The sequence below is a fragment of the Mus caroli genome, chromosome 9, assembly GCF_900094665.2.
Source record: "Mus caroli chromosome 9, CAROLI_EIJ_v1.1, whole genome shotgun sequence".
In the NCBI taxonomy this organism is placed as follows: Eukaryota; Metazoa; Chordata; class Mammalia; order Rodentia; family Muridae; genus Mus; species Mus caroli.
Genome location: NC_034578.1, coordinates 4,280,720 through 4,292,627, shown reverse-complemented (window position 1 = coordinate 4,292,627; position 11,908 = coordinate 4,280,720). Strand labels below are relative to the sequence as shown.

Here is an 11,908-nt window from a genome sequence, read left to right as displayed (position 1 = left end):
TCCTTTTTCATTTCTGATTTTGTTAATTAGGATTCTGTCCCTGTGCCCTCTAGTTAATCTGGCTAAGGGATTATCTATTCTGTTGATTTTCTCAAAGAACCAGCTCCTTGTTTAGTTGTTTCTTTGTTTTGTTCTTTTTGTTTCCACTTGGTTGATTTCAGCCCTAAATTTGATTACTTCCTGCTATCCACTCCTCTTAGGTGAATTTGCCTCCTTTTGTTCTAGAGCTTTTATATGTGCTGTCAAACTGCTAGTTTTGGAGGCACTCAGACCTATGAGTTTTCCTCTTAGGACTGCTTTCATTGTGTCCCATAAGTTTGGGTATGTTGTGGCTTCATTTTCATTAAACTCTAAAAAGTCTTTATTTATTTCTTCCTTGACCAAGTTATCATTGAGTAGAGTGTTGTTCAGCTTCCATGTGAATATTGGCTTTCTTTTTTTTTGTTTTGGTTTTTGGGTTTTTTGTTTTTGTTTTGTTTTTTTTCCAGACAGGGTTTTTCTGTATAGCCCTGACTGTCCTGGAATTCACTTTGTAGACCAAGCTGGCCTCAAACTCAGATATCCCCCTGCCTCTGGGATTAAAAGTGTGCGCCACCACACCCGGCTTGGCTTTCTATTATTTATNTTGTTATTGAAGATCAGCCTTAGTCCATGGTGATCTGATAGGATGCATGGGAAAATTTCAATATATTTATATCTGTAGAGGCCTATTTTGTGACCAAATATATGGTCAATTTTGGAGAAGGTACCATGAGGTGCTGAGAAGAAGGTATATCCTTTTGTTTTAGGATAGAATGTTCTGTACATATCTGTTAAATCCATTTGTTTCATAACTTCTGTTAGTTTCACTGTGTCTCTGTTTAGTTTCTGTTTCCAGGATCTGTCCATTGATGAGAGTGGGGTGTTGAAGTCTCCCACTATTATTGTATGAGGTGCAATGTGTGCTTTGAGATTTACTAAAGTTTCTTTAATGAATGTGGATGCCCTTGCATTTGGAGCATAGATATTCAGAATTGAGAGTTCATCTTGGAAAATTTTACCTTTGATGAGTATGAACTGCCCCTCCTTGTCTGTTTTGATAACTTTGGGTTAAAAGTCAATTTTATTCGATATTAGAATGGCTACTCCAGCCTGTTTCTTCAGACCATTTGCTTGGAAAATTGTTTTCCAGCCTTTTACTCTGAGGTAGTGTCTGTCTTTGTCCCTGAGGTGGGTTATCTGAATACAGCAAAATGTTGGGTCCTATTTATGTAGCCAGTCTGTTAGTCTATGTCTTTTTATTGGGGAATTGAGTCCATTGATATTAAGAGATATTAAGGAAAAGTAATTGTTGCTTCCTGTTATTTTTGTTGTTAGAGTTGCGATTCTGTTCTTGGGGCTATCTTCTTTTAGGTTTGTTGAAGAATTACTTTCTTGCTTTTTCTACGATGTCAATTCCCTGCTTGTGATGGAGTTTTCCCTTTATTATGCTTTGAAGGGCTAGATTCATGGAAAGATATTATGTGAATTTGGTTTTGTCATGGAATACTTTGGTTTCTCCATCTATGATAATTGAGAGTTTTGCTGGGTATAATAGCCTGGGCTGGCATTTGTTTTTTCTTAGGGTCTGTATAACATCTGTCCCGGATCTTCTGGCTTTCATAGTCTCTGGTAAGAAGTCTGGTGTAATTCTGATAGGTCTGCCTTTATATCTTACTTGGCCTCTTTCCCTTACTGCTTTTAATATTCTATCTTTATTTAGTGCATTTGTTGTTCTGATTATTATGTGTCGGGAGGAATTTCTTTTCTAGTCCAGTCTTTTTGGAGTTCTGTAAGCTTCTTGAGCATCTCTTTCTTCAGGTTAGACAAGTTTTCTTCTATAATTTTGTTGAAGATATTTACTGGCCCTTTAAGTTGAAAATCTTCATTCTCATCTATACCTATTAGGTATCCTTAGGTTTGGTCTTCTCATTGTGTCCTGGATTTCCTGGATGTTTTGAGTTAGGATCTTTCCATTTTGCATTTTTTTTAATGGTGTGTCCATGTTTTCTATGGAATCTTCTGCACCTTAGAACTCTCTCTTCCATCTCTTGTATTCTGTTGCTGATGCTCTCATTTATGGTTCCTGGTTTTTTTCCTAGGATTTCTATCTCTAGAGTTGTCTCCCTTTGGGTTTTCTTTATTGTTTCCACTTCCAATTTTTAGATCTTAGATGATTTTATTCAATTCTGTCACCTGTTTGGTTGTGTTTTCCTGTAATTCTTTAAGGGATTTTTGTGTTCCTCTTTAAGGACTTCTACCTGTTTAGCAGTATTTTCCTGTAATTCTTTAAGGGATTTTTGTGCTTCCTCATTAAGGGCTTCTACCTGTTTAGTAGTGTTCTTTAAGTGAGTTATTAACGCCCTTCTTAAAATCCTCTACCAGCATCATGAGATATTTTAAATCCAAATCTTGCTTTTTGGGTGTGTTGGGGTATCCAGGACTCACTGTGATGGGCGTACTGGGTTCTGATTATGCCGAGTAGTCTTGGTTTCTGTTAGTAAGATTCTTACTAACAGAAACAGATGTCTTTCACCCTCTGGTAATCTCTGGTGTTAGATATTCTAGCTGTCTCTGGCTGGATCTTTTTCCTCCTGTGATTCTGTTACCCTCTGTCAGCACTCCTGGGAGTCCAACTCTCTCTAGTGTCCCAGTGGTCACTAGTGTCCCAGTGCTTGCAGGCAAGCTATCTTCTGGTGGGAAAGGTGGGCAGATGTCTGGAGCTCAGATCTGACTCCTGGCTGAAGATAAAGGCCCGAAGGGACCCTGTCCAAGAAGCTCTGTTGCTTCTGCAGCCCGCACGCTCTCCTGCATGGACTAGTCTCTGACAGACCCAGGATACAAGATGGCAATCTTGCCTGAGTCCCAGGGTCAGAGCTCTCTCTGGAGGCTGATTCTCCTCTGGAGGGGAAGGTGCACAGAGGTCTGGGTCTCAGCTCTGCCTCGTGGCTAAAGATGAAAGCTGGAAGGGACCCTGTCCAAGAGGCTCTGTTGCTTCTATGGCGAGTGCACTCTCCTATGTGGACTGGTCTCTGAGAGACCAGGGATACAAGATCACCATATCATTTATAATGATACCAATTTCTGTACTTTACTGTATTTGAGAAGTATATGAATATAACCCAGGCATGGTGGTAGAAGCCTTTAATCCCAGGAAGTAGAGACAGGTGTGGATCTTTGAATTCAAGGGTAGCCTAGTCTACAGAGTTAGTTCCAGGACAACCAGGGCTACACCAAGAAACCCTATCTCTAGGGGGAGGAGAGAGAGAGAGAGAGAGAGAGAGAGAGAGAGAGAAGAGAAGAAGGAGGAGGAGGAGGAGAGGGGGAGGTAGGGGGAGAAAGAAAAAAATATGAACAAATTATTTAGGTTTTTTTAAGAATTATTTATTTTATGTATATGGGTACAGTGTTGCTGTCTTCGGATACACAAAAAGAGGGCTCCAGATCTCATTACATGGTTGTGATATCCACCATGTGGTTTTTGGGAACTGAACTCACCTTCAGTTTTATATAATTGTTCCCAATCAAATTGCTCTTAATTTTGAGTCATATATTCAGTTTTCAATAATTTGACTCAGCAGAATTTCATTACTAATTCTTCAGTGATTCTCTGTGCATAAATAATTGTTTTTGTGTCATGGTATGATGTTTCAGATGTACAAGAAGCAATTCGCAAAAACCCTTCCATCAAAAATACTTTACAATTAATACCACTTCTGGTAAGTATTTCCTAAGTTTTTTCTTTGGTTGGTTTATGTGAATATTAATAGAAATAAGAACCTTCAGAGTCAGGCTGGAGACGTAGCTCAGCAGTCAGGGACACTTCTTTTTGCACAGGACCAAAGTTTAACTCCTAGCACCTACATGGTGGTTCACAATCATCAGTAACTCTAGTTCCTGGGGATCAGATGCCCTCTTCTGACCTCACAGGAACATGAGTGCACATACATGTGTGCAGGCAAAACACTCAGTCACATCGTATACAAAAAATAAATCTTTTTCACATGCAAGAACCATTGAAAGATAACAGTGCCCTCGGTTCTGAAATCTTGATAGAAAGGAATAAAGTTGTGCAAAGTCTATATTTCTCAGTACTGCCTCTTGTGTAAAATGCGCCTGTGCTCATTCTGAGCCAGGCCTACAGTGAGGAGAGGAAGCTGCCGATGCCCCACCACCACCACCACCTAGGCACAGCTCTGGAACAGCCTTGTTGGCATTCCATTGTTCCCTACTTGCTTGTGTTTTCCCTAAGTTTTTTTAATTGCCTAATTTGATATTTCCAGTGATATTTTTTCCTTCCTAATAAAAATTTAATGGATCCAAAATTTGAAAATTCTAAATATCTTTACTTTGGCTCCTTCATTATGAGACTTTGTTTATATCACATTTTAAATACATTTTTTTTTCCTCAAAGGATCTGGCTCCATAGAGAAATGTCAGTTAATGACCTAATGATCAAATCTGTAACACAAATGCTTTAAGTTTTTAGCATTTACCCATGCTTAACTGCAGTGATCTGTGAACAATAGTTCTATCCGGATGGGTCCAATCCACTAACAATGGGTAACCATCTGGCTACATTAGCTCCAAATGTTGTTTTAGTGTCTTTTTGTTTTGTTTTTCGAGACAGGGTTACACTGTGTAGCCCTGGTTGTCCTAAAACTTGATCTGTAGACCAGGGTGGCCTCGAACTCAGAGATCTACCTGCCTCTGAATCAAAAATGCTGGGACTAAAGGCATGAGCAACCACCATGTGACTAATGTGATTTTTTTTTCATTTAGAATAGATGATTTTCTCATACCATACATCCTGACCACGGTTTCCCCTCCCTCCACTTCTCCTAGCTCCTCCCCTCCCACCTCCTCTCTCCCTCAGATCCATTCCCCAACCGTCTCCCTTCAGAAAAGATGAGATCTCCAAGAGACAACAACCAAACACGACAAAAGAAGATACAATAAGACAAGGCAAAGGCCTTCACACCAATGCTGGACAAGGCAACCTAATAAGAGGAAGCATCCCAAGAGCAGGCAAAATTGTAATTTTGTTTTAATGCCGGAAAGAGGCATTCTGGTCTCTGCAGCTTCACCCTGTTGCTCCCTGAGAACTTGTCCTCTATCCTGGCACTCTTTGGGGTCTCCATTGCTCTTGCCACCTTACCTGCCTTTTTCCAGGTTATTCTTCAGGACATGACTGCAAGCTTCCATCTGGAAAGGCTATTTCAGCCCAAGCCTTCTCCATGTTGGCCCTCTGCAGTCTTCCCAACTCGGGCTCTTCTGTGCATCTGGCACTCTGGTAGGGCAGAGCTAGAAAAAGAAGGGAGCTCCTGAGGCAGCAGGTGAACTGTGCAATATAACGGAGTCGTCAGGAGACCACCAAGGCCCTACAATTGCTTAGGTGTAAATTATCGAAGTACAAAAAAACCCTACAAATCTTAGAATTTTCATTTTTGAGTATCTTATTTAGTTTTAAAATAAAATGAATTTAATGAATTTTTAAGAAGCAAGTTATTTCTTCGGCCTAAAATATATGTTAAACAACCCCAGAATTTTATATGACTTTCGAGTGTTTCTATAAACAAACAAGGAAGGAAAGAACAGATGACAAAAGCGTTCCTCTGCATTGTATTGTGGTTTTTGAGACACCACTGCCTCTCACTTCCCAAGAGCTGAGATTATAGGGTGCACACCACACCTGGCGTCAGAAAGCTACTCTGAAGGATCTGGAGAGGTGGCTCAGTGGCTCAGTAGTAAAGTCCTGCTGTGCAGCATGAGGGCCTGACTTCAGATCCCTAGCACCCACATAAAAAGGTCTCTGGATCATCCCTTAGGCTCAGAGACAGTCAGACCTTAGGGCTCCACTGCTCAGTCAGCCAGAATGGTGATCTTCCGTTTCAGTGGAAAGACCCTGTCTCAAAAGAATAATAATAATTAAGTTGGAGCCTGCAAGTGCACATGCAGACGAGCACATCTGCCCATGCAGAACCACATCACTCACACATTCAAAGGAAATTCCTTCAAGGCACATATTACCAATAGTAAAATATGAAAATTGTGAATTATTACTGTCCATAGGATGCCCTACAAAGAGCAGGATACACCATCGTTGAAATTGATGCATGTACAATTTTGATTTGAGTTTTAGTCTTCTTAAAAGTCATGATCTGAAAAGAGAATGACCTGTGAACATCTGCAGACATGACAGTTAAGAGAACCCTCTGAACTCTCTTACAGAGCAGCCAGCCAAGGGCAAGTCTGTCTCCTGAGGTTGGATCCACAGTGCAAAGAAAATATTGATAAGCTGTGATAGTCACCAATTAGTGGAATCATTATGTTTGAGAATTCCTGTAAATAAGTTCTGTACCTCTGCATTTATTAATGATTTAAAATACTAGACTTTTATGCTTATAAAAGTAAATCATAATGTACTTAATGAAAATGAATTTACTAGCTTATATTTATGCTACAAATTATACTTTATTATGTATTTTCTTGATACATTTTTAATGAATGAAATATTTCATTGTTTTCAATAAGCATGCTATTGAATATAAATTTTCTCTATTTAAAAATAAGAGACTATTTTATTATTCAAATTATGTATTAGGGATGATAGTGAATCTTTGTTTTCTGAAGTTCCAATAAATTTTGTACAAGTATATAAGAAACTTATTATTAATAACATCCCCATAAATAATAAAGCTATTTGTTTAAGATTTTACAGGATCTCTGCTTTTTATGTTACCATAATCTTACTAGATTGCATATTCATTTTATTTATTAGTCTCCCAAAAAACTGACATAAAAATTCAAAGTAGGGGCTAGAGAGATGCCTTTTGACATTTAAGAGTTCTTGCTGAAGCTGGGTGTGGTGGTGCACACCTTTAATCCCAGCATTTGGGAGGCAGAGGCAAGTGGATCTCTGAGTTCAAGGCCAGCCTGGTCTACAGAGTGAGTTCCAGGACAGCCAGGGCTACACAGAGAAACCCTGTCTCGAAAAACAAACAAACAAACAAAAAAAAACCCATAGATAGATAGATAGATAGATAGATAGATAGATAGATAGATAGATAGATAGTTGAAACAAAGGCAAAACTAAATCAGAAGGATTTATAGAATTATGTATGACAGGACCAGGTGCTTTAATCCAGCACTTTGGAGGCAGAGGCAGGTGGGTGTCTGTGAATTTGAGGCCAGCCTGGTCTACATAGGAAGTTCTAGGCAATCAAAGCTACATAGTAAGACCTTGTCTGTCAGGGTCCAGGAATCTTGTTCAATTTGTAAACTTAAGTATTTAAAAATTTGATCTTCAAAAAAAATTTGATCTTCCTTAATAAATGCTGCTGCTCCCATATTAGAAGACCCTGCTGTGCCCATTGTATTAGGGAAGAAACTAGTATTGGAGCTGCCCTGGCCATCTGGTATCAGTGCAGAAGCCCTAGGTGTTCCCAGCCTCCCTCACCATAATAATAGCATACTTAGGAGATAGATGTACAAGTACAATAATGACCTAAAGAGTCTAGGTACCCAGTTTCCTCTGTTCCCAAGGGGAAAGGAAGAACTCATGGGGTAGAGGGAAAAGTGGCGAAGATTGGGGAGAGGCCTATTGGCCAGGCAATAGCAGAAAGATTGCCGGGTGGTTTGCTCTTGCTTAGGGGCTGTCTTTCCTGGGTCAGGGAGACGGATTCACTCTTTGTTGGGACCGATGGTGTCTAAGGTCCTGTTACTGGTAGCCTAGAATCCCTGGATGATGAACATCATCCCAGGGTCACTACCAGATGCATAAAGACAGGGTCTCCAAGTCTTTCCAGTACATTAGTTACACCACTTTTTATCTCAGTTTGAATGGGGTTGGGTTATTTAGGGTTTTTTTTTTTTAGACTGACTCTCCATCCTCTGTAACTGAATATGATTATCCTTATCAGTGGCCCAGGGAGCTAATGTTTCACAGCCCTGTGAAGCACAAAAGTACACATCTTGTCCCCTACAGTTGGGGTCTTCATTAGAGGGACAAGGAAGGGTTGCCAAACTGTTTTCCATCCTCAGTCTTCATCTGAGGGACAAGCATATACCTGAAGGGCAACCAAACTCTTTCCCATACTCTGGATCCCATATCCAGAAGACCTAGAGAATGAGGGAACACAATGCTTGCAGTCTTTGGGTGCCTGTTCCATATTGGCCCAAACAATTTACACAAGCCAAAGGTGAGAGTGGGGGGACCATAGGCAGAAATACTAATAATGAGGCCCCAATTGTAGTTCTAATCAAAGTTCGTATGTGTTGTCCTGGAGCATGTGCCTCAGCAGCCTGGGGCAACACAAAAGAGAAAACTAGTCTCCAGCGTCTGGTAAAAGTCTGATTTTTTTAAACAGGTCCTGCAGATGTTGTGTGATGACCCATTGATGGTCCAGATCCTGATGTTTGGGGCTTGTGGGGGTGCTTCAGATGAGAGTGATGAATCCAGGATTGGATCCCATCTTCTTTCATAGCCATTGGGGTTGTCAAGATCACAAAACAGATTCCTTTTCAGCATGGGTCTAGGTTTCCTTTTTGACTTAGCATTAAAGCCTGTTAGGCGGGACAATGGACAGCATTAGGATATTGTCATAGGGGACCAAGAAGGCTGAAAATGCTGGGCAATGGAGCATTTCAGCAGTTCCAAACGTGATCCCTAGATGGAGTCTGTCAGCCAGGTGAAAATCTGCTAAGTCAAATGTAGACTAGGAACAGAAGTTAAAATTGTCTAGCAATTGAGGAAAGTAAGGAATCCCAAGACCAAGGGGAAAATCCCATTTTTAAGAACAGGCAAATATATTTATCTGGAATCCGTTTGATTTGTGGCAGGTGGATCCAAATCCTACAACTTTTTGATTCCCTGAAGCTTATGTGAATTTTAGTTTTCAGAAGAATGTACAGTAGTAGTCCCATTGTATTGAAATCTATATTTTAGAAAAAGTAGTTATCAGGTGTCTCTAAGACAACATAGTAGACTAATGCCTTTGAGACCTAGTAAAAGTTATAGATTTGGGTCAAATAAAAACACAGAACATTTTTTTTTTTTTTAGTCTAGAAGGGTCAGGTTAGCTGTGTGAATGGTTCAAGTCCTGAGATGGAGTATATGAGAGCCAGAAGGTAGGGATTAAAAAAGCAAAAACAGATCTGACATTTTTATTTTCCTATTAGCTGTCTCATGGTGATGTGGCTAATGGAACGCAACCACCTGAGGCTGTGGAGATGTCCAGGCTGGGCTGCCACAAAGGGCCATGTCTGGGTCCATGGCCATACTACAGCTGGGGTCTGTGCTGATGTCTGTGGCCCAGGTTGCCACCAAAGGCCATCTGGATATCAGTGGTCTGGGCTGCTGCCAGAGACCATGTTGCTCCCTGGGAGCCATGCTGACTCAACAAGATTGGAGTGGGGACACACGATAACACAGACTGGTCTGGGTAGCCTGTATTGCCACCTGAAGCCATGATAACATTCTGGCCTGGGCTGCCACTGAGAGCCATGTCCATGGTTCTATCACAACCAGGGTCTGTGGTGATATCCAAGACCCATGTTACCACCAGAGGCCATGTGGATGTCCCTGGTCTGGGATGCTGCCTGAGCCCTGTGCTGAGGTGGCCCTGCCCATTGATGGCCACCATACTCAGGAAAGCTGGCCTCTCCTGAGATGCACACACCCACTTTGCCCCTGGGCAAAGTGAGAGACTTGGCAAGCAGACCAACTCAGCTTCCACCCAGGCCCAGATCCAGGGCTCTGAGTTGTCCCACCCCAACTATGAACTACTGAAGCAAGTGAAGGGGCTGGTTCTGCAAATCCAAAGCTGCAGGATCTCCATGATACGGGAAAAATGGGATGAAGAAATTGACTTATGGACTCGGATAGAGACAAAAGAGCTCAGTGAGAATGAAGTATTGATAGTGTAGCAGAACCCAGAGGCTTCAAACCAAAGACTCATTGCAATGAACATTTGTCAGTAAAGCTGTTTGGGCAAAGTGTGTACTGTGGGACACACTGTGGCACACTGCAGCTTTCATGACGAGATGGCTTTTGTTGTTTTTGTTATTTTGGGGCAGAGGGCAGATATGAGGAAATGGGAGATGCATGGGATTGGGCTTCATGATGTGAAATTCACAAAGAATCAATAGAGGGAGAAGAGGGAGAGAGGGAAAAAGGGAGGAAGTTGCTGTATTGTACTTGCTCTTGCACCCTATATTTCTTTTACTAAGGAATTTTTTTTCCCAGTAGATTTTTAAAATTCTTATTTCTGTGTGTGAGAGGCAGAGATGAAAGTGGAAGAGGGAGAGAGAGAATGCAATTATGCAAATCTGATGATGTTCACATCAAAGTCAAAGGATCAGTTCAAGAGCTGGTCTTCACCTCCTGCCTATTGAGACAGAATCTGTCCTGTTGCTTCTCCTACTTCCCAACAAACTAACTTGCACACAGGCTTCCACTGGTTGTCTCATCTGTCTCCCTGTGATGGTTTGAGCCCAGAGAGTGGTACTATTAGGAGGTATGGCCTTGTTGGAGTAGGTGTGACCTTAGAAGAAGTGTGTCACTGTGGGGATGGACTTAGAAACCCTCCTCCTAGCCACATGAGAGCCCTTCTTCTCCTGGCTGCCTTCCAATCAAAATGTAGAACTCTTGGCTCCTCTCACATCATGACTCCCTAGACACTGCCATGCTTCCTGCCTTGATGCTTGAACCTCTGAACCTGTAAGCCAGTTCCAATTAAATGTTGTCCTTTATAAAAGTCACCTTGGTCATGGTATCTCTTCCCTGCAATGGAAACTCTAACTAAGAAACTCCCTATAGGAAGTCTGAGATCACAGATGCACACACCCACTGCATCTGGATTCACACCTGCATGCAGGGATTAAACTCAGGTTGTCAGGCCTTTGCTTTCAGGTGCTTTACCCACAGAGCCTTCTCAATGACCCTTCTACCACTGAATTCTGCTAACAACAGTATCTACACTCCCTGCAGATAGAACTTTGGCCTTGAATCCTGGACAAACTTGTTTAACATGCATTGTTTTCTTAGTCTTTCTAGGAGAGGAAAGAGGTGCTGCAAATTGGTCATTTGGAAACAGAGCTGAAGCCCAAGGTCTCTATCCATATTCATAAGCCAATTTCTTCATCCTTATATAGTTGTAGGCTTGTAGAGATTTTCTCAGACACTCTAGGGTTCTCTTTGTGCATTATTACAGGAGTTAAATGAACACCTGAGGTCATTATTTGCTCGTGTATATTGTGATCCAACAGAAAGGCCTCTTGAAGTACAGGCCTAAGGGAAGCATATTAACTCTTTTTTAATCTTATTTAATTTAATTTATTTGTCTAGAAAGGGCAATTCGAAGATGAAACATGAGGCAGTTTGAAATGAAACTTATTACATATTTCCACTTTTATGGTAGGGAGCAGGAAGGAAGGAGGGAGAGAAAGAAAGCTTTCCACAGCACATATGCTGACAGAGAACAACTCACAGGAGTCAGTTCTCTCTGTCCATAGTGCATGCTCCAGAGATGGAACACAGTTAAGTTTCTGGCTAGTTCTCAACCCCGTGCAGCGTAGCTCACAACTGCCTGTACCTCCAGCTCCAGGAAATCTGTGCCCTCTCCTGACCTCCACAGATATACACCGAAACATTTATACACAGAGATTCACATAAATGATTTTTTTTTAATCTTTGATTTAAAAAACTAAAGAGGATGTTCATGTCCTCTATAGACCTAGCATTGTTTTTATCCCGGACCTGGACTGAAACATTCCCATTTCACATGGTGACATTCCCATGACACCATGCCTCCACCCCAGTCGCTGGCCTGGACCTGCCATGGAAGAGGTACTGCTTGCACACAAAGAATGATGGAATAATGGAGCCAGG

The 11,908-nt window shown here is 41.4% G+C and overlaps 1 protein-coding gene across 2 annotated transcripts in view; it reads left to right on the top strand.

Moving 5' to 3' along the window:
* Positions 1-11,128, top strand: part of Cep126 (centrosomal protein 126) — a 57,952-nt gene extending 46,824 nt beyond the window's left edge. Inside the window, exons 10-11 of one of the 2 annotated variants that reach the window (XM_029482055.1) lie at positions 3,673-3,737; positions 11,066-11,128. In XM_029482055.1, the coding sequence (XP_029337915.1) occupies positions 3,673-3,737; positions 11,066-11,074 (74 nt within the window). In that variant the 3' untranslated portion in view covers positions 11,075-11,128. Of the gene's footprint in view, positions 1-3,672; positions 3,738-6,249; positions 6,563-11,065 lie in introns of those variants that run through there. The other variant, XM_021173292.2, reaches the window with a different exon arrangement.
* Positions 11,129-11,908: the final 780 nt, after the last annotated feature.